This window comes from Oncorhynchus tshawytscha, linkage group LG05, assembly GCF_018296145.1.
Source record: "Oncorhynchus tshawytscha isolate Ot180627B linkage group LG05, Otsh_v2.0, whole genome shotgun sequence".
In the NCBI taxonomy this organism is placed as follows: Eukaryota; Metazoa; Chordata; class Actinopteri; order Salmoniformes; family Salmonidae; genus Oncorhynchus; species Oncorhynchus tshawytscha.
The window spans coordinates 80,407,888-80,431,480 of NC_056433.1; the positions used below are offsets into that span (position 1 = coordinate 80,407,888).

Below are 23,593 nucleotides of genomic sequence, written 5' to 3' on the forward strand. Positions count from 1 at the left end.
TAAGAAGCCCTCCTGTTCTCCACTCATTAATTGTATTAACTGCACCTGTTTGACCTCATTATCTGTATAAAATACACCTGTCCACACACTCAATCAAACAAGACTCCAACCTCTCCACAATGGCCAAGATCCGAGAGCTGTGTAAGGACATCAGAGATAAAATTGTAGACCTGCAGAAGGCTGGGATGGGCTACAGGACAATAGGCAAGCAGCTTGGTGAGAAGGCCAAGATGATGGTCAATCATCCTCGGTCTGGGGCTCCATGCAAGATCTCACCTCGTGGGGCATCAATGATCATGAGGAAGGTGAGGGATCAACCCAGAACTACATAGCAGGACCTGGTCAATGACCTGAAGAGAGCTGGGACCACAGTCTCAAAGAAACAGTAGTGGAGAGGGTAGCAAGTTTTAAGTTCCTCGGCATACACATCACAGACAAACTGAATTGGTCCACTCACACAGACAGCATCGTGAAGAAGGCGCAGCAGCGCCTCTTCAACCTCAGGAGGCTAAAGAAATTCGGCTTGTCACCAAAAGCACTCACAAACTTCTACAGATGCACAATCGAGAGCATCCTGGCGGGCTGCATCACCGCCTGGTACGGCAACTGCTCCGCCCACAACCGTAAGGCTCTCCAGAGGGTAGTGAGGTCTGCACAACGCATCACCGGGGGCAAACTACCTGCCCTCCAGGACACCTACACCACCCGATGTTACAGGAAGGCCATAAAGACAATCAAGGACAACAACCACCCGAGCCACTGCCTGTTCACCCCGCTATCATCCAGAAGGCGAGGTCAGTACAGGTGTATCAAAGCTGGGACCGAGAGACTGAAAAATAGCTTCTATCTCAAGGCCATCAGACTGTTAAACAGCCACCACTAACATTGAGTGGCTGCTGCCAACACACTGACACTGACTCAACTCCAGCCACTTTAATAATGGGAATTGATGGGAAATTATGTAAAATATATCACTAGCCACTTTAAACAATGCTACCTAATATAATGTTACATACCCTACATTATTCATCTCATATACATACGTATATACTGTTCTCTATATCATCTACTGCATCCTTATGTAATACATGTATCACTAGCCACTTTAACTATGCCACTTTGTTTACATACTCATCTCATATGTATATACTGTACTCGATACCATCTACTGTATCTTGCCTATGCTGCTCTGTACCATCACTCATTCATATATCTTTATGTACATATTCTTTATCCCCTTACACTGTGTATAAGACAGTAGTTTTGAAATTGTTAGTTAGATTACTTGTTGGTTATTACTGCCTTGTCGGAACTAGAAGCACAAGCATTTCGCTACACTCGCATTAACATCTGCTAACCATGTGTATGTGACAAATAAAATTTAATTTGTTGATTTGATTTGAAAACCATTGGTAACACACTACGCCGTCATGGATTAAAATCCTGCAGCGCACGCAAGGTCAAACTGCTCAAGCAAGCGTAAGTCCAGGCCCGTCTGAAGTTTGCCAATGACCATCTGGATGATCCAGAGGAGGAATGGGAGAAGGTCATGTGGTCTGATGAGACAAAAATAGAGCTTTTTGGTCTAAACTCCACTTGCCGTGTTTGGAGGAAGAAGAAGGATGAGTACAACCCCAAGAACACCATCCCAACTGTGAAGCATGGAGGTGGAAACATTATTCTTTGGGGATGCTTTTCTGCAAAGGGGACAGGACGACTGCACTGTATTGAAGGGAGGATCGATGGGCCATGTATCGCGAGATCTTGGCCAACAAACTCCTTCCCTCATTAAGACCATTGAAGATGGGTCACGGCTGGTTCTTCCAGCATGACAACGACCCGAAACATACAGCCAGGGCACCTAAGGAGTGGCTCCGTAAGAAGCATCTCAAGATCCTGGAGTGGCCTAGCCAGTCTCCAGACCTGAACCCAATAGAAAATCTTTGGAGGGAGCTGAAAGTCCATATTGCCCGGCGACAGTCCCGAAACCTGAAGGATCTGGAGAAGGTCTGTATGGAGGAGTGGGCCAAAATCCCTGCTGCAGTGTGTGCAAACCTGGTCAACAACTACAGGAAACATATGATCTCTGTAATTGCAAACAAAAGTTTCTGTACCAAATATTAAGTTCTGCTTTTCTGATGTATCAAATACTTATGTCATGCAATAAAATGCAAATGATTTACTTAAAAATCATACAATGTGATTTTCTGGATTTTTGTTTTAGACTCCGTCTCTCACAGTTGAAGTGTACCTATGATAAAAATTAGAGACATCTACATGCTTTGTAAGTAGGAAAACCTGCAAAATCGGCAGTGTATCAAATACTTGTTCTCCCCACTGTATATATGTGAATATGTATGCATACGTGTATGGATATATATATTTACCCAAAAATTATATGTGGGATTGGAAATGATGCAGACTATTATATTGATGAAAGCAGCAATCTTTCCGCAATATTAAGCTGATCCAACCCTTACATTTAAAAAAAATCATTTAAAGAACAGTTTTTGTGAAAATACCCAATGTAGGAACTGTGTTGGTTCAGTCTATTAATAAAAGGTCAGAACAGAACTCATTTTAATTTGAATGATTTTAATTTCTAGTATTTTTAAGACCACTATATTAGATATCACAATAAATAACTTGTGTTCTCAGTCTTCCACTATTGTTCAGCTACATGAGAGAGACATTTCTACAGTAATCTGATGTGCTTAAATTAAGATCTGAATTAGCATTGAGTGGTACAGGTATCACATACTGTAGTTAGAATGTGGATAAGATCCATTGAAACATTGTGTCATTATCCAATCACAAAACCTGGACTAACATAACCCTTACTGTACATAAACCTTGTTCACTGTATATTGACATGGCTAATGTTTGTTCCAGCAAGCCAGTGCCTCCTTTTCCCGTCAAGCCATGTTTTCTAGGGGCAAAAGGGGAGGGACACAATCTATTTCTGCACCTTGGGAGTATGTCTGTACTGCCATGGCTCACCTTAGCCCCATATTAGCCAGCCAACTTGAGGAACCATACATAAAACATGACATTAAAAGTTTTCTTGCATATGAGAATTGAAGGACAATATTCCTGCTTAAATTATCAGGATGCAAACAACAGGAAGGAACACGTCATCAAGGCACTATGTGATGATGATGCAGTTGAACATCACATAAACATTTGTCTGGTTGCTAAGATATTGTAAAACAATACTTTGTGAATCTTTATAGTGAACTTTGAGAATTTCATTCCCAGCACCAGTAACTTGAGAAAGCTTGGTTTTGTGTGTGTGATAATATTATTCCATTGAACAATTAAAATAATCAAAAGTAGATGAGTAAATATGAACCAGCAGCACTTTATTTCATGTTGGACAATCATGAAATACCATACATTTATTCAGACAATGAATCTGAAAATAATTTGAGAAAACTATTGACAGGGGTTATTCATTGACATGTATGCCCAACAAGCAAGTGGCCATCTCTTTGCGTAAGACGAAGCCACTATTGGCAATGAGGCAAGTTCATGACCCCATTTATACACTGCTGATGAAAACCAACACTACCTGGGCTCAGTCTAAGATGACCAGTACACATAAAAGTGGTATGATCTCCATGTGTGGCATAGACTTTTTGATCTTCCGGAGGATATTTAAATTGGATGTTCTGTGTGTTCATCAGCTCTTCATCCACAGTGCAGGGTTCTGAAATGAGAAGATTGTACAGGAATCAGTGTGTGAATGTGTCCTTCAAGGGCCACTGAAAATGATTTGTTTTTCATTTTAATGAATGATATCACTATACCCCTAGATCCTTGAGGAATGTCACTTGTCAATGCCTCAGGAGCATGGTTCAACAGTTACATTTCAACTCAGAATGCATTTTTAAATAGTAATTAATCAATTGATCTTGAATTCCATTCCTGGAATTCATCCTTACCGATCGTTAAGGGGGAGTTAGCATACGATTGGGTAGGAACTGGGCCAATGTTATTTTAGAGAGAACTTACTCAGACAGGTTATCGGTTGTGTCCAGATCCCGTCACGACACTTCTTGTACGCTGAAGGGGGATCAAGGATGTAGTATTTCTGGCAGACATAATGAACTGATTCTCCATTTCTGTAGCGTTCTCTGGTACCGCCCATTGTGTCTCCGTTATTGACATGTGGAGGTGGTCCACAGAAATCCTTGGGCTCTAGGAAGACATGGGTGACATCAGAGAAACACTAGTGATGAAATGTACCAAGCTGCTATTTTCCCAGCAAGAATAGTATTCCAGAAAACGTTCCTGCCTTTTCCAAAATGCGTTATTTTGCTACATTTTTTGAGAGTTGGAGATAATTGTAAATCTACTTAAAACAAGTAACTTGATTGGGAAGTGGAACAATGTGTCAAATCAATAAACATACAATTTACCATAACAAATTGGAATGGAGTGACTCCACTGTCCATTGACTGAGCAGGTGACCTCTGATTTCCCCTTCAGAACGTGTTTAGAGTTGCTGCACTCAAACTGTAGCCTGTGTCCATACTTCATGTTGTTGTTGTTTTGGGGAATTCCTATCACGTTCACATTCTTAATCTTCTCTGCAGCTTCACAAGTTACATCTATTATGGAGGGAAAAAATAGAAAAATCACTAAATTGCTGTAAAGCACATTTGCAAACCTGATGTAACTTCTGAAGGTACATATTGTTGTCGATAAAATGATTTGCTTTGGCTAAAGTGAAATGTTTACCTTCACAGGTTGGGAAACGGTTGTTCCACATCCCCCCCGCGGCACACACTACCTGTGGGTTTCCCTTCAGCTGGTGTGCTGGGTTGGGGCAGCTGAACTTGAGCTCATGACCGTACTGTATAACACCATCATCATCTGGCAGACCGCTCACAACCACCCGTCCATCTGTAGCCTCGGGGACACAACTCACCACTACGGAGAAAGATCATATTACAGGGTGTTGTACAGTCTATAACTTCATGAACCCTCTGAGTTACAGTGTAATGTGCATTGTAAAAAGTAAGTAAGGAGTTATTCTGTATATACTATAATTAAGCAATAAGTCCTGAGAGGGTGTGATATATGGCCAATATACCACGTCTAAGGGCTGTTCTTAGACACGATGTAACACAGCGAGCCTGGATACTTCTATTAGCCGTGGTATATTGGCCATTTACCACAAACCCCAGAGGTGCCTTTTTGCTATTATAAACTGGTTACTAACGTTAGATCAGTAAAAAGTTATTGAGGGGGTCATACCTATGGTAAACGGTACGATATATCACAGATTTAAGCCAATCAGCATCCATGAGCCGAACTACCCAGTTTATAATATTCAATGACTACATGGTTACCTTCACATAAGGGCAGGTGGTTGCTCCATCCTGCCACCATACAGGTTCTGTTGTCCATTTTGCTCACAATCTGATAACTACAGACATTAGTAAAGTGATTAGGTGGTATTATTAAGTTTGTGACATCATTAGCAGTGTTCTAAGTTCAGCCCCGTACTAGACAGGCTGGATTCAACCCCATACTAGATGGGCTGGATTCATCCCCATACTAGACAGGCTGGATTCATCCCCATACTAGACAGGCTGGATTCAGCACCGTACTAGACAGGCTGGATTCAACCCCATACTAGATGGGCTGGATTCAGCCCCGTACTAGACAGGCTGGATTCATCCCCATACTAGACGGGCTGGATTCAACCCATACTAGGCAGGCTGGAATGGGAGGACACAGGGCTATTGGAGTGGGGGCTATTAACAAAAAAATATATCATAAATAATAACGAAATTCAATCTTTAAAAAAAAAACTTGCCCGTCATTGCAAGTGTATTTGATAGTGGCTCCAAAGACATAGTCATCTCCAACGTGGATCCTGTAGTGGCCATTGGCAGTTTCATCAGGGAGCTCACATGGTTTAGCTAGATGTCAGGAAACCGCAGGAAAACAAGATCATGATACAGTATGTAAGAAAGTGATATGTTAACAGATCTTTTAGAGTGCTCAACTAAGCTATTATGGGGTTATGCTAATCATAACTGCTACTATAGCTATTTTGTTGAGGAAAAATGAACATACTAGCACTGATAATGTGGTTGTCTCACTTCGCTATCTTAAATGGATAGTTTGGGATTTTGGCAGTGAGGCCCATTATCTACTTCCCCTCATTGACAAAATCACCAACTATCTCTTTAAGATAAATGCACTAACTATAAGTCGCTCTGGATAAGAACGTCTGCTAAATGACTAAAATGTCAAATGTATAACAACAATATTGAATCTATAACATTGAAAGAAATACTCACGCTTGCATTTCCCCTGACGGACCACCACCCACTTATTCTTCTTACACTGATAACTTATTCTGCCTACTGGTACAAAGCCAAAGTTGCAGGAAAAAAGGACAATGTCGTCCTCTTTGTACTCATTTTTGACGCTTTCCTCAGTGACCCTGGCATCGGGCACATTTGGAAGAGGTCCACTGCACACTGACAGAGGAGCAGAGGAAAAACCTTTAGACAAACAGAGAGCTTGGCACTACAAAGTTCTATGTTGTTATTGACACAGCCTTGTTCTGTTCAATGTTCTCTACCTATATAGTACTCTAAATACTCTAATTTGCTAACCAATGCAAACCAATGAGGGTTTGGAGTTTTAAAACCAATTATCTCAGAATCTTCTTTTAGCAGATAGAACCTTTACCCCCCCCCAGCAACTGATGAACACTAACACAATGTGGGCACTGCAAGCATGTGAGAAAGTGATTGAAAACACATCCTTACCAGTCTGAGCTGATGAAGCATCCACATTCACCCATACCACCAGACACAGCAGAGTCAGAGATGATTTCATGTTGATCAAATGGTAGATGCAGTAAAAATGGAAGGAGTAGAACATAAATATAGAGTGTCTACCCCAAAGTTAATGTTTGTCTACAGAGTTCCAGCCCCCAGGGAGCACTGAAGAGAACCACTGTCCAGGGGGACTGACCCAAATACTAGAATTCAATCAAACCTACATTGCGGGGAGGGGAAACACTGAGGAAAATGCTCAATGTAGGAACTGCATTGGTTCAGTCTATTCAGTAATTTGAGCAAATCAAAACCAATTTAAAAGTGCAAATCATTTGGTCAGCTATATAGAGACATATCTAATCTGAAGAGCATAGATTTAGAGATAGAAAGACATTTAGACAGGTAGCAAATACTTTGAATGTTGATTGTAATGATGATAAGCTCCATTTGTAAGGTCATTGATGAATCACCAAATATGCTGAACAAATGTGTACTGACAATAACCTGTCTGTTTACCGTCTATTGACATAGCTATGTTTGTTCCAGCAAGACAACCTTTTCCCGTCAAGCCGTATTATCCAGGGGCAAAAGGGGAGGGTCAAAATCGATTTAAAGTTCATGTTTTATTGACTTCTACACCTTGAGAGCATGCCAGGGTTTACCTCACATTAACGTACCAACTAAACAAAACACACAATGTTACATTTAACTTTTTCTTGCATATGAGAATTGAAGGTCAATATTCCTGCCTCAATGTGTAGAATGCAAAGAACACATCTATGACACTCAGTAACGATGATGCAGTTGAAATACTTGGCAAGGACCACAAGGACATTTTACTAGATATTGTCTGGCTGCTTTGATATTGTAAAAAATATACGTTATGTTTCTTTATAGTGAACTTTGATCATGTCATCCCCAGCACCACTAACTTCCCACTGAGCACACACTGGTTGAATCAACGTTGTTTCCATGTCATGGAAATTAAATTGAACCCACGTGGAAAAGATGTTGATTTGGCGTCTGTGTCCAGTGGGATGAGAAGGCTTGATGGTGTATGGGATAATATTCCAGGGAACAATTAAAATAATAAATATTAGATTAGAGTAGATTAGATTAGAGTAGATTAGAGTAGATTTGTTTAGATTAGAGTAGATTTGAGTAGATTTGTTTCGATTAGAGTAGATTAGAGTAGATTAGAGTAGATTTGTTTAGATTAGAGTACATTGGATTAGAGTAGATTAGAGTAGATTAGTTTAGATTAGAGTAGATTAGAGTAGATTAGAGTAGATTTGTTTAGATTAGAGTACATTGTATTAGAGTAGATTAGAGTAGACTAGATTTGATTAGAGTAAATTAGATTTTATTAAATTAAATTGATTAAATTAAATTAGAATCAGAGGCACTTTATTTAATGTTGGACAATCATGAAGCTGAAAATAATTTAAGAAAACTATTGACAGGGGTTATTCGTTGACATGTTTGTCCAACAAGCCAGTGGCCATCTCTTCCCGTCAGCTGAAGCCACTATTGGCAATGAGGCAAGTTCATGACCCCATGTATACACTGCTGACGAAAATCAACACTTCCTGGGCTAAGTCTACTATGACCAGTACACTTAAAAGTGATATAGTCCACATGTGTGACAGAGTGTTTAGTTTGATCTTTCTGAGGATGCATGAATTGGATTTTCTGTGTGTTCATCAGCTGATCGTCCATAGTGTAGGGTTCTGAAACGAGAGGATGGTACATGAATCAATGTGTGAATATGTCCTGAAGATCAGGTGGCACTACAGTAGCAAGTCAATGTGCTGTGGTACAGGTTAGTCGATGTCATTAGTACATGTAGGCAGGGGTAAAGTGACTGCATAGATAATAACAGCAAGTAGCAGCAGTGTAAAGACAAAGGGGTAGGGGGATGGGGGGCTGTCAATGTAAATAGTCCGGGTGGCCATTTTATTAATTGTTCAGCCGTCTTATGGCTTAGGGGTAGAAGCTTGTTAGGGAGGATGTTCCTGTGGCGGGATCAAATCAGCGGATATTTTAGAGCGCCACCTATTGTTTTCGATAAAACTCAAACTTTCATTAAAACACAAATGCAAGGTAGTGAATTAAAGCTACACTCGTTGTGAATCTAGCCACCAAGTCAGATTTGTAAAATGCTTTTAGGCGAAAAGCATGAGAAGCTATTATCTGATAGCATGCACCCCCCAGAATACCAGACCATCAACAAAACAACAGATTTTGCGGTAGCCGGCGCTACCCAAAACGCAGAAATAAAATATAAAACATTCATTACCTTTGACGAGCTTCTTTCTTGGCACTCCTATATGTCACATAAACATCACAATTGGGTCTTTTTCCCGATTAAATCCGTCATTGTATACCCAAAATGTGATTTGCTGAAGACCGGTCTGATCCAGAAAAATGCCCCTTTACATGACGCAACGTCACTTTTTAAAATTACAAAAGTTACCTATATACTTCTACAAATCACTTCAAATTACTTTTCTAAACCAACTTTAGGTATTAATAAACGTTAATAGTCTATTAAATTGATCACGGGGCGATCTGTATTCGATAGCAGCAAGTCTTGAAATCATTGTCCATGTTTTCACTTTCAAAACATCCTGTGGTGAGCCCAAAGAAAGGAAATGCGTCACGTTTCCAAACCAAGGATAAACCAGCCCCTAAATGACAGCATTGGCGACATCGTGTGGAAGCTGTAGGCGTTTACAGGGGCTTGACATGTATTTTCTTCAGCCTTAGACAATACATTGACTGGCAGATGGATATTATTTTTGTGTTTTGGGTGAGCAGTTTTTCGAAGGATTTTGACTCCTAAACACGTTATGTTCTAGCCACAGACACGATTTAACCAGTTTTAGAGACTTCAGGGTGTTTTCTATACACACACACTTATCATATGCATATACTATATTCCTGGCATGAGTAGCAGGACGCTGAAATGTTGCGCGATTTTTAACTAAAAGCTGCGAAAATTCGCAGCCTCCTTAAGAGGTTTTAAGGAGCCTTTTAGACCTAGACTTGGCGATCCAGTACTGCTTGCCGGCTTGAGAGGACAGTATATGACTTGGGTGACTGGAGTCTCTGACAATTTTTTGGGCCTTCCTCTGACACCGCCTAGTATATACAGTGGGACAAAAAAGTATTTAGTCAGCCACCAATTGTGCAAGTTCTCCCACTTAAAAAGATGAGAGGCCTGTAATTTTCATCATAGGTACACTTCAACTATGACAGACAAAATGAGAAAAAACATTGTAGGATTTTTTATGAATATATTTGCAAATTATGGTGGAAAATAAGTATTTGGTCAATAACGAAAGTTTATCTCAATACTTTGTTATATACCCTTTGTTGGCAATGACAGAGGTCAAACGTTTTCTGTAAGTCTTCACAAGGTTTTCACACACTGTTGCTGGTATTTTGGCCCATTCCTCCTTGCAGATCTCCTCTAGAGTAGTGATGATTTGGGACTGTTGCTGGGCAACACAGACTTTCAATGCTGAAAGACCCAGCCAGGTTTCATCTTCAATGCCCTTGCTGATGGAAGGAGGTTTTCACTCAAAATCTCACGATACATGGCCCCATTCATTCTTTCCTTTACACGGATCAGTCGTCCTGGTCCCTTTGCAGAAAAACAGCACCAAAGCATGATGTTTCCACCCCCATGCTTCACAGTAGGTATGGTGTTCTTTGGATGCAACTCCGCATTCTTTGTCCTCCAAACACAACGAGTTGAGTTTTTACCAAAAAGTTATATTTTGGTTTCATCTGATCATATGACATTCTCCCAATCTTCTTCTGGATCATCCAAATGCTATCTAGCAAACTTCAGACGGGCCTGGACATGTACTGGCTTTAGCAGGGGGACACGTCTGAAACTGCAGGATTTGAGTCCCTGGCGGCGTAGTGTGTTACTGATGGTAGGCTTTGTTACTTTGGTCCCAGCTCTCTGCAGGTCATTCACTAGGTCCCCCCAGGTGGTTCTGGGATTTTTGCTCACCGTTCTTGTGATCATTTTGACCCCACGGGATGTGATCTTGCGTGGAGCCCAAGATTGAGGGAGATTATCAGTTGTCTTGTATGTCTTCCATTTCCTAATAATTGCTCCCACAGTTGATTTCTTCAAACCAAGCTGCTTACCTATTGCAGATTCAGTCTTCCCATTCTGGTGCAGGTCTACAATTTTGTTTCTGGTGTCCTTTGACAGCTCTTTGGTCTTGGCCATAGTGGAGTTTGGAGTGTGACTGTTTGAGGTTGTGGACAGGTGTCTTTTATACTGATAACAAGTTCAAACAGGTGCCATTAATACAGGTAACGAGTGGAGGACAGAGGAGCCTCTTAAAGATGAAGTTGCAGGTCTGTGAGAGCCAGAAATCCTGCTTGTTTGTAGGTAATCAAATACTTTTTTTCCTTCATAATTTGCAAATAAATTCATTAAAAATCCTACAATGTGATTTTCTGGATTTTTTCCCCTCATTTTGTCTCTAACAGTTGGCGAAAATTACAGGCCTCTCTCATCTTTTTAAGTGGGAGAACTTGCACAATTGGTGGCTGACTAAATACTTTTTTGCCCCACTGTATGTCCTGGATGACAGGAAGCTTGGCCCCATTGATGTACTGGGCCGTACGCACTACCCTACGTAGCGCCTTACGGTCAGATGCCAAGCAGTTGCCATACCAGGTTGTGATGCATCCAGTCATGATGCTCTCAATGGTGCAGCTGTAGCACACCTGAAGTAATTTGTTGTTGTCCATAAAGAGATTTGCTTTGTTTTTGCTGACCTTAAATGTTTACCTTCACAGATGGGGAAAAGACTTTCATCCTACAAGACGTGTCCTAGAGGGATCTGGATTGGAGAGATGACAAGCCTGAATTAGTTATATCTCTGAAACAACGTTTGCCTGATTCATATCCAATCACACGCTCACATCCCTATGCTATTCCCATGCTCATTCCCATTCACAGATCATGGTGGATTGTTTGGATCAATTTCCTTTCAAAGCCCCCCTGTGATGTCTGACTAGCCAGTGGAGATGATAAGGGCCTAGGGATTGGAGTGAGGGAGAAAATTGGAACGGGGTTGATCTTCAGGACATATTCACACACTGATTCCTGTACCATCTTCTCGTTTCAGAACCCGAGGCCCTTGTAACCGTATCAAGTTTGGGAGGAACAGCTGATGAACACACAGAACATCCAATGAGCATATTGGACGGAAAATAAAATACACTCCATTTACCACATGGGGATCATATCACTGTTAAGTGTGCTGCTCATAGTAGACTTGGCCAGGTAGTGTTGGTTTTCATCAGCAGTGTATACATGGGGTCATGACTTTGCCTCTTTGCCCATATTGATCTCAGCTTACGGAAAGTGATGACTACTGTCTTGTTGGACAAACATGTAAATGAATAACCTCTGTCAATAGTTTGCTCCAATTTTTTGCAGATTCATGGTTCCATGATTGTCCAACATTAAATAAAGTGCCTCTGGTTCATATTTACTCATCTACTCTTTAGTTCATTGTTATCTGGGAATATTATCACCAGGTATTTCTTACAATATTGAAGCAGCCAGACAATATCTATTAAAAATATTCCTGTGGTGTTCTTTGCCATGTATTTCAACTACATCATCGTCACTGAGTCAATCTTGAACATTAAGGCAGGAATATTGACTTTCAATTCTCATTTGCCAAAAAACTTTTAATGTTTAGTCTAGTTGGTAAGGTAATATGGGCTAAACCCTGGCATGCTCCTTAGGTGTAGAAATAGATTTTGGCCTTCCCATTTTGCCCCTGGAAAACAAGGCTTTATGGGAAACAGTGATTTTGCCTTACTGGAACAAACATTCTGAAGGCCATGTCCATAGACAGTTAACCAGATTTATATAAGGATTATGTAAGTACAGTATTTGAAAATCTTTTGTGATTCAATAATGACCATACATATGTTTTAATGGAGCCTATCAGCATTCAAACTAACTGTAGCCCTCAATGTATTTTTATCTCTAAACCATCCTCAGCCACATACTTTAACCTCACTGGTAGATGAGACTAGCTCTAAACCATCCTCAGCCACATACTTTAACCTCACTGGTAGATGAGATTAGCTCTAAACCATCCTCAGCCACATACTTTAACCTCACTGGTAGATGAGACTAGCTCTAAACCATCCTCAGCCACATACTTTAACCTCACTGGTAGATGAGATTAGCTCTAAACCATCCTCAGCCACATACTTTAACCTCACTGGTAGATGAGATTAGCTCTAAACTATCCTCAGCCACATACTTTAACCTCACTGGTAGATGAGATTAGCTCTAAACCATCCTCAGCCACATACTTTAACCTCACTGGTAGATGAGATTAGCTCTAAACTATCCTCAGCCACATACTTTAACCTCACTGGTAGATGAGATTAGCTCTAAACCATCCTCAGCCACATACTTTAACCTCACTGGTAGATGAGGCTAGCTCTAAACCTACAGTATGTATATTAGAATATTGTAGATATGTACAGTGCCTTGCGAAAGTATTCGGACCCCTTGAACTTTGCGACCTTTTGCCACATTTCAGGCTTCAAACATAAAGATAAAAAACTGTATTTTTTTGTGAAGAATCAACAACAAGTGGGACACAATCATGAAGTGGAACGACATTTATTGGATATTTCAAACTTTTTTAACAAATCAAAAACTGAAAAATTGGGCGTGCAAAATTATTCAGCCCCCTTAAGTTAATACTTTGTAGCGCCACCTTTTGCTGCGATTACAGCTGTAAGTCGCTTGGGGTATGTCTCTATCAGTTTTGCACATCGAGAGACTGAAATTTTTTCCCATTCCTCCTTGCAAAACAGCTCGAGCTCAGTGAGGTTGGATGGAGAGCATTTGTGAACAGCAGTTTTCAGTTCTTTCCCCAGATTCTCGATTGGATTGAGGTCTGGACTTTGACTTGGCCATTCTAACACCTGGATATGTTTATTTTTGAACCATTCCATTGTAGATTTTGCTTTATGTTTTGGATCATTGTCTTGTTGGAAGACAAATCTCCGTCCCAGTCTCAGGTCTTTTGCAGACTCCATCAGGTTTTCTTCCAGAATGGTCCTGTATTTCACTTACAGCTGTAATCGCAGCAAAAGGTGGCGCTACAAAGTATTAACTTAAGGGGGCTGAATAATTTTGCACGCCCAATTTTTCAGTTTTTGAATTGTTAAAAAAGTTTGAAATATCCAATAAATGTCGTTCCACTTCATGATTGTGTCCCACTTGTTGTTGATTCTTCACAAAAAAATACATTTTTTTATCTTTATGTTTGAAGCCTGAAATGTGGCAAAAGGTCGCAAAGTTCAAGGGGGCCGAATACTTTCGCAAGGCACTGTATGTATATTATTTAGCTAAAACAATAATTGCAACACTAGTAGAAGAACAAGTATTGTCACGACCTCCGCCGAAGTCAGTCCCTCTCCTTGTTCGGGCGGTGTTCGGTGGTCGACATCACCGGCTTTCTAGCCACCGCTGATCCACTTTTAATTTTCCATTTGTTCTGTCTTTGTCTTATACACACCTGGCTTCACTCATCCAAATTCTTGTTTATTATTTAACCCTCTGTTCCCCATGTTGTGTTTGAGTGATTGTTTATTGAAATTCGGTCCGTCTGAGGGTGCTCAATATGTTACTTTGTATATTTGTCTTTTTGAGTAAAGCACGTTTATTACTCATATCTGCTATCCTGCGCCTGACTCTCTACACCAGCTAGATACAGGATCATTGCAGGAGCAGACGCCCTCCCTGTTGCAGTGGAGGAGCACGTTCAGCAGCACACGACCATTTTGCAATGACCGGGCACCGCATGGATCGTGTGCTGAAGACAATGGATCTTTTGGAGAGAGAAGGAGGTTTTCCAGGGCCTCCACCAGCCCCACTACAGCAGGTCCCACTGTCCATCCCTCCTTCACCCGGTCCCAGCGGGATTCGACTCGCGTTCCCAAGGGAGTATGAAGTGACAGCTGCCTGATGCCAGGGGTTTCTACTCCAGCTGGAGCTCTACCTGGCGACCGTCCACCCGGCGTGTCTGTCCTCATCTCCTGTCTCTCAGGCAAAGCCCTGGAGTGGGTCATAGCCATATGGAGTGAGGGAGACGGGGCGTTGGACCATTACACAGAGTTTACCCGCCGCTTTCGGGCAGTGTTCGACCACCCGCTTGAGGGTCGAGTGGCGGGTGAACGTCTGTTCCACCTGAGGCAGGGGACGAGGAGTTCGCAGAATTTCGCCTTGGACTTTCGAACCCTGGCCGCCAGCGCGGGATGGAACAACAGGGCCCTGATCGATCACTACAGGTGCAGTCTGCGCAAAGACGTCCGTCGGGAGATGGCCTGCCGAGACACCACCCTCACATTGGACCAGCTGGTGGACCTGTCCATCCGGCTGGATAACCTGCTGACTGCCTGCGGAGAATCTGCAGAGAGAACAATAGGGTGGTTGTGTCATTACTGTTTTTTTGTTTGTTTTTTCAGTGTTCCTTGCTCTCTTTTGTCCCACAATCTTGTTGTGCACCATTGTTGTTTGGATAATTTTGATGTTTGTTATATATCGAACGAGCTTGGGGTTACAGGTGGTCATATCGAACGAGCTTGGGGTTACAGGTTGTTGGATGTTGCCTGAAGACCAAAGAGTATTTTCAGACCATATAGTTCTGACAATATGCTGTAGCAGAGTCAGGGTGAAATTTCCCTTTAAGGCGTGACCAGGCCCTCTAGTGGCCTGGGCCTGTAATAGTAGGTTGTTTTCTCTTCAGCTGTGCTGAAATACTGTAGTAGTTAGCTATCCTGGCAGACACTGAGGTCCTTCTGCTGCTGAGCAATATCTTTATCTTTCTAGGGATTTTAGCATTCTATTTTTCATGTGGCTCATATATATACACGTGGCAAAAGAAATTAGGTTCTATTCAATGATGTATTTGCCGCAAGTGACAAATAAAGTTGGATTTGATTTTGTTGTGCAGCATTTGATAAAAGTAGCAAAGCAAACACATCAGTTATGTTTACCCACATTGTATAGTCAGAGTCTTACAGGGCAATTAGTGAATACTTGGAGGGCACTATGGTGTTGAACGCTGAGCTATAGTCAATGAACAGTATTCTCACATAGGTGTTCCTTTTGTCCAGGTGTGAAAGGGCAGGCATCTGTTGATCTGTTGGGGTGGTATTTGAATTGGAGCGGGTTCAGGGTTTCTGAGATGACGGTGTTCATGTGAGCCATGATCAGCCTTTCAAAGTATTTCATGCCTACAGATGTGAGCGCTACGAGGCGGTAGTCATTTAGGCAGGTTACCTTGGCGTTCTTGGGCACAGAGACTATGGCGGTCTGCTTGAAACCAGAAGTATATAGACAACTGCTCGTCAAACATCTCATTCCAAAATCATTAATTGTCACTGTCCTTGAGCTTGTCTCCACCCCTTCCAGGTGTCACTAATTATCCCCGGTGTATTTATACCTGTGTTTTCAGTTTCTCTGTGCCACTTCGTCTTATTTGCCAAGTCAACCAGCATTTATCTCCTAGCCCCTACTTTTCCCCAGTCTCTGTTTTTTCCAAGTCCTCCTGGTTTTGACACTTGCCTGTCCTGACACCAAACCCGCCTGCCTGACCATTCTTCCTGACCCGACCTCGAGCCTGCCTAACGCCTTGTACTGTTTGGAGTCGGACATGGTTACTGAACCCCTGCCTGTCTTGACCTCGAGACTGTCTAACGCCCTGTACTGTTTGGACTCTGACCTGGTTTATGAACACTCGCCTGTTCCCGATCTGCCTTTTGCCTATCCCTTGGGTTATAATAGTTATTGGAGCTCAACCATCTGCCTCCTGTGTCTGCATATGAGTCTCGACCTTTGCCCTTATATTAATATGGTGTTGGTCCCCCCTTTGCTGCTATAACAGCCTCCACTCTTCTGGGAAGGTTTTCCACTAGATGTTGGAAAATTTCTGCAGGGTATTGCTTCCATTCAGCCACAAGACCATTAATGAGGTCAGGCACTGATGTTGGGCGATTAGGTCTGGCTCGCAATCGGTTTCTCTGATTGAGAACCATACTTCGGTAGCCCTTTTTTCCACCTGTCTTTGTGGGAAGTTGACTTTGTTTAGGGCACATAGCCTTTAGCTTCACGGTTTGTTTTTGTAGTGTTTATTGTTTTGTTCGGTGTCATTTTTATTAATAAAAGAAAATGTACGCTCACCATGCTGCACCTTGGTCCTCTTCTTACAACAGCCGTGACAGGTACTGTATTGTCATGGTACTGGATTATGTTACTGAATCATGGTACTGTATTAACATGGTACTGTATTATCATGGTATTGTATTATCATGCTACTGTATCATGGTACTGTATTAACATGGTACTGTATTATCATGCTACTGTATCATGGTACTGTATTAACATGGTACTGTATTATCATGGTATTGTATTATCATGCTACTGTATCATGGTACTGTATTATCATGGTATTGTATTATCATGCTACTGTATCATGGTACTGTATTAACATGGTACTGTATTATCATGCTACTGTATCATGGTACTGTATTAACATGGTACTGTATTATCATGGTATTGTATTATCATGCTACTGTATTATCATGCTACTGTATCATGGTACTGTATTAACATGGTATTGTATTATCATGCTACTGTATCATGGTACTGTATTAACATGGTACTGTATTATCATGGTATTGTATTATCATGCTACTGTATCATGGTACTGTATTTTCATGCTACTGTATCATGGTACTGTATTAACATGGTATTGTATTATCATGCTACTGTATCATGGTACTGTATTATGTTACTGTATCATGGTACTGTATTAGCATGGTACTGTATCATTGTAATGTATTTTCATGGTACGGTATTATGATCCCTGTTTAATCTAGCAAGCTGTCCTAATCCTCCTCCCATTACTAATGGAGATTTCACCAAAGGAAAGAGAGATGTTGAAGGTGTAATTACAGAGGTGTCCTACCAATGCAGCAGACAGTATACACTGAGTTTCACAGCCAGCATCAGATGTCTGAATGGAAAATGGCCGAGTCCTCCAAAGTGTTTACGTAAGTACATTATTTTCAACTGTTCTGAACATGGTGTTATGTCTACATGTCAAGTGTATATAAATGTATGAATATGTACTGTACACTAAGTGAATGAAAAAATGACGGTTTCATTTCCAACTGGGCCTTGTGAGATTTCCACTTTTGATGCAGAGTACAATCTACAGAATTTACCCAAACATAATATTGCGCACAGTGAAAATGTCACGTTCTGACCATCGTTCATATGTGTTTTCCTTGTTTTAGTGTTGGTCAGGACGTGAGCTGGGTGGGCATTCTATGTTGTGTGTCTGGTTTGTCTATTTCTATGTTTGGCCTGATATGGTTCTCAATCAGAGGCAGGTGTTAGTCATTGTCTCTGATTGGGAACCATATTTAGGTAGCCTGTTTTGTGTTGGGTTTTGTGGGTGATTGTCCTTAGTGTCCTTGTTCCTGTCTCGGTGTTAGTTTACACAAGTATAGGCTGTTTCGGTTTTCATTACGTTCTTTGTTTTGTAGTGTTTGTAATTGATTCGTGTTTCACGTTTGTTTATTAAATATGGATCGAAATCTACACGCTGCATTTTGGTCCGATCCTTGTTCCACCTCTTCGTCAGAGGAGGAGATAGAAGAGAACCGTTACAGAATCACCCACCTGTCTAACGGACCAAGCAGCGTGTCAACAGGCAGGAGCAGCCCAAAGCGGAGATGCGTAAGAAGGATTTCTGGACATGGGAGGAAATCCTCGACGGTAGAGGACCCTGAGCTAAACCAGGGGAGTGTATCCGCCCAAAGGTGCAGCAGGAGAAGAGGCAACAGGAGCAGCCCAAAGAGGAGTACAGTATGGACTATACTTCTTGGGAGGAGATGGACAGGTGGGCGGTCGACCCAGGGAGAGTGCCGGAGCCCGCCTGGGATTCGACGGAGCAGTGCGCGGAAGGTTACAGGAGAATGAGGTTGGCGAAGCAAGCACGGCGGCGCGGACGGAAGCCCGAGAGTCAGCCCCAAACATTTCTTGGGGGGCTCACAGGGAGTATGGCTATGCCAGGTAGGAGACCTGCGCAAACTCCCTGTGCTTACCGGGGGGCTAGAGAGACCGGGCAGGCACTGTGTTATGCAGTGGTGCGCACGGTGTCCCCAGTGCGGGTGCATAGCCCGGTGCGGTATATTCCAGCTCCTCGGATCGGCCAGGCTAGAGTGGGCATCGAGCCAGGTAAGGTTGGGCAGGCTCGGTGCTCAAGAGCTCCAGTGCGCCTGCACGGTCCGGTCTATTCAGTACCACCTCCACACCCCAGCCCTCCGGTGGCAGCTCCCCGCACCAGGCTTCCTGTGCGTGTCCTTGGTCCAGTACCACCAGTACCAGCATCAGGCCTACAGTGCGCCTCGTCTCTCCAGCGCAGCCAGAGCCTTCCTCCTCTACAGCGCTGCCTGGCAGCCTGCATGGAGCAGCCAGAGCTGTCAGCCTGCATGGAGCAGCCAGAGCTGTCGGTCTACATGGAGCAGCCAGAGCTGTCAGTCTGCATGGAGCAGCCAGAGCTGTCAGTCTGCATGGAGCAGCCAGAGCTGTCAGTCTGCATGGAGCAGCCAGAGCTGTCAGTCAGCGCGGAGCAGCCAGAGCTGTCAGTCAGCGCGGAGCAGCCAGAGCTGCCAGTCAGCATGGAGCAGCCAGATCTTTCAGTCTGTCCAGATCCGCCAGTCAGCCAGACTCTTCCAGATCCGCCAGTCAGCCGGACTCTTCCAGATCCGCCAGTCAGCCGGACTCTTCCAGATCCGCCAGTCAGCCGGACTCTTCCAGATCCGCCAGTCAGCCGGACTCTTCCAAGTCAGCCGGACTCTTCCAGGTCAGCCGGACTCTTCCAGGTCAGCCGGACTCTTCCAGATCCGCCAGTCAGCCGGACTCTTTCAGTGCCGCCAGTCTGCCCAGCGCCGCCAGTCTGCCCAGCGCCGCCAGTCTGCCCAGCGCCGCCAGTCTGCCCAGCGCCGCCAGTCTGCCAGGATCCGCCAGTCTGCCAGGATCCGCCAGTCTGCCAGGATCTGCCAGTCAGCCAGGATCCGCCATTCAGCCAGGATCTGCCAGTCAGCCAGGATCTGCTAGATCCATCAACCTGCCGGAGCTTCCTTTCAGTCCCGGGCTTCCTCTCAGTCCCGAGCTACCCCTCAGTCCCGAGCTACCCCTCAGTCCCGAGCTACCCCTCAGTCCCGAGCTACCCCTCAGTCCCGAGCTACCCCTCAGTCCCGAGCTGCCCTTCAGTCCAGTGGGGTCCGTTGTTAGGTTTCCTAGGCCAAGGTTAGCAGCGAGGGTCGCCACTCAAGGGACGCTAAGGAGGTGGACTAAAACAATTATGGAGTGGGGTCCACGTCCAGCGCCAGAGCCGCCACCACGGACAGATGCCCACCCAGACCCTCCCCTATAGGTTTAGGTTTTGCGTTCGGAGTCCGCACCTTGGGGGGGTACTGTCACGTTCTGACCATCGTTCATGTGTGTTTTCCTTGTTTTAGTGTTGGTCAGGACGTGAGCATTGCATTCTATGTTGTGTGTCTGGTTTGTCTATTTCTATGTTTGGCCTGATATGGTTCTCAATCAGAGGCAGGTGTTAGTCATTGTCTCTGATTGGGAACCATATTTAGGTAGCCTGTTTTGTGTTGGGTTTTGTGGGTGATTGTCCTTAGTGTCCTTGTTCCTGTCTCTGTGTTAGTTTACACAAGTATAGGCTGTTTCGGTTTTCGGTACGTTCTTTGTTTTGTAGTGTTTAATTGATTCGTGTTTACGTTTGTTTATTAAATATGGATCGAAATCTACACGCTGCATTTTGGTCCGATCCTTGTTCCACCTCTTCGTCAGAGGAGGAGATAAAAAAGACTCTTCATTGCAAAGAGGGATATTACCATAAATTTAACCGTTATTCACCATGGAATATAGAAGAAATTGAGGTGAAGTGTGATGATGGAGAGTTACAGTATGGAGAACACATACCTATATGTAAGTTCATGTCATGTAAAGGAACACCCATCAGTGTAAGATAGTCATTCTCTCAACATTAAGAGTTTAACATCATCTAATATATGGAATGCATAAGTCCAGGATGCCCTGTGAGCTATCTACTGTAGATTAATACAATAGAAATGGATAGTATTTTCTCATTTTGATCTAAACTTTTTTTAATGAAAATCAATCCACCTGTTTGATCATATGAGGCCACTATGTGTAACCTTCTGACTGTATAACCAAAATCATTTGTTCTTTGCTTTATAGGTAGCCATCGTTATTCATAGGTAGATGATGAACATAATGGGTAAGTTAAATTAACCAGGAGAATGGCATGTCTTATAATCACACAAACCTGTAGTAGGAGTGAAGGCAGAGCAAATGTCTGAAGTCAAGTATTATGAACAGTATTATACACAGCATTATAAACAGTACTATGAACAGTATTATACACAGCATTATAAACCAGTATTATGAACAGCATGTTTTGGCTTATCAATGAAGCATAACAGAACATGGAGTATCACATCAAGCAGGAATCATTTATCTAATCATTGACACACAGATAAAAGGTCACATGGTTAAACACTGTCTAATATCCACTATAGGAGTGGTCAGCAGAATTACTCCACAGACTGATCTATAATAGTAATGATCAGCAGTATTACTCCACAGACTCTCCTCTATAGTAGTCGTGATCAGCAGTATTACTCCTCAGATTCTCCTCTATAGTAGTCGTGATCAGCAGTATTACTCCTCAGATTCTCCTCTATAGTAGTCGTGATCAGCAGTATTACTCCAGACTCTCCTCTATAGTAGTCGTGATCAGCAGTATTACTCAACCGACTGATTATCTTGTCATGTGATTTCATTTCTACAGAGTCATGATGTTCCCTCCATCAATTTCAAGAAACCTTACAAAGCCGCCTTTTTATGCAAGGAGAAGACCCATTTGCTTTTGTGGTGTCTGTCGCTTGTTTAATTTAGATTTAGAAGAAATGTGAGCCATCCAGTAATGGAATACATGTGTCTTTTCAACATTTGACATTGTATCATCATTGAAACAAAATAACAGTATCTTTCAAATCATATCAGTCTCAGCTTCACTATAATAACAGTACAGCTATCTAAAGCTAGACTAAAATGGTACATTTGTTGTATTAGTACAAAGTGATGTGATTGTGTGAATATCCTTCTATCAAGTTTATAAATTGCTTGGCTGGGCTTATGAGACAGTGGATTGCGCAGTCAGTTGAAACAGAGTAAATAGGCATTTTAACATCATAGATTTAGCCGGTGGTAGCTTGTGGAATAGGCACCGGCTGGAATGCGGTCTTAACCAATCAGCATTCAGGATTAGACCGACACGCTCTATAATGTGTGAATATTCTCCTGTATCTCCCAGCTGTGTGATTCATTACCTCAAGGTGTAATATAAGTGAACAACTGTTATGATTGTAATTGACCTTATCAAGACAATAAAGCTGTGGAAAAGAGATGACACGTTGTCTCCATGAGTCTTTACAAGGCTACAGTACAACAGAATAAGATTTACAGATGTTAACCTAACAAATGCACATTAAAGCTGACAAACTATTTCTCAGGTCAGTATCACTTGTCATTGGCCACACCAGATACTGAATGTTACTTTTGATTTTGACCCCCCTTTGTTCACAGACACATTATTCCATTTTTGTCGGTCACATGTCTGTAGAATTTGTTCAGTTTATATCTCAGCTGTTGAATCTTGTTATGTTCATACAAATATTTACACGTTAAGTTTGCTGAAAATAAACGCAGTGGACAGTGAGAGGACGTTTATTTTTTTGCTGAGTTTATATTCCTGAAGTCCTGTCAAAATCATAAAAAGTGAATATGGAATTGAAGGCAGAAATGGTCATCATTTTCCTGTTATAGCGAGGGGTCCCTCTCAGGGAACGCCACCGCCCCCCCCCCGCAGGGAATGCAAAGATATTCTTAGAAATATTTAACCTCCACACATTAACAAGTCCAATACCTCAAATGAAAGATAAACACCTTGTTCATCTACCCAGCATGTCAGATTTTTAAAATGTTATACGGCGAAAACACATCACATATTTATATTAGACCACCACCGAAACAAAGACAAGAGGCAGCCATTTTGTCCCAGAAAATAAAAAATTATAAATGCAGGATAAAAAAATAAATAATTGACTAACCTTTTGAAAATCTTCATCAGATGACAGTCATATGACATGTTACACAGTACATTTATGTTTTGTTCGATAATATGCATTTTATATCCATAAATCACGGTTTACATTGACGCCATGTTCATAAAATTATCAAAAATGTCCAGAGAAATTATAGAAAGCTACGCCAGATAACAGAAATACTCATCATAAACTTTGACTGAAGATACATGTTCTACATATATTTAGAAAGATACACTGCTTCTTAATGCAACCGCTGTGTCAGATTTGTTTTTAACGTTACAGAATTAGTTGACTATGCAATAACCTGAGACGGCGCTCAGACGTAACAATATTTCTCCGCTATGTTGGAGTCAACAGAAATACAAAATTACAACAAATATTCCCTTACCTTTGATGGTCTTCGATCAGAATGTAGTGGAAGGAGTCATACTTACCCAATACATCGTTTTGTTTCAATTCTAGTGTCCATGTAGTAGCATATGCTACCACTTTCA

The 23,593-nt window shown here is 42.3% G+C and overlaps 1 protein-coding gene and 1 long non-coding RNA gene across 2 annotated transcripts; one reads left to right on the forward strand and one right to left on the reverse strand.

The window, feature by feature from the left end:
* Positions 1–3,341: 3,341 nt before the first annotated feature.
* LOC112242479 (complement factor H) lies at positions 3,342–7,958 on the reverse strand. Its single transcript, XM_042322463.1, has 8 exons — positions 6,795–7,958; positions 6,318–6,500; positions 5,828–5,933; positions 5,358–5,434; positions 4,744–4,935; positions 4,422–4,613; positions 4,015–4,200; positions 3,342–3,709 (listed from the first exon to the last, which is right to left on the reverse strand). Exons 1-8 carry the CDS (start codon positions 6,907–6,909, stop codon positions 3,510–3,512), a joined length of 1,251 nt encoding a protein of 416 aa, XP_042178397.1. The 5' UTR covers positions 6,910–7,958; the 3' UTR covers positions 3,342–3,509.
* Positions 7,959–20,772: 12,814 nt separating this feature from the next.
* Positions 20,773–22,138, forward strand: LOC121846544. The gene is made up of 3 exons (XR_006083482.1): positions 20,773–20,895; positions 21,169–21,208; positions 21,782–22,138. It is a non-coding gene; the product is annotated as an uncharacterized LOC121846544 (long non-coding RNA).
* Positions 22,139–23,593: the final 1,455 nt, after the last annotated feature.

Coding starts and splice junctions, on each gene's coding strand:
- LOC112242479 (XM_042322463.1), bottom strand. CDS start 6,909: ATGTTCTACTCCTTCCATTTTTACTGCATCTACCATTTGATCAACATG. Junction 5,934..6,317: donor CCGTCAGGGGAAATGCAAGC/GTGAGTATTTCT, acceptor CCTGACATCTAG/CTAAACCATGTGAGCTCCCT. Junction 4,936..5,357: donor CCACCTGCCCTTATGTGAAG/GTAACCATGTAG, acceptor CTTTCTCCGTAG/TGGTGAGTTGTGTCCCCGAG.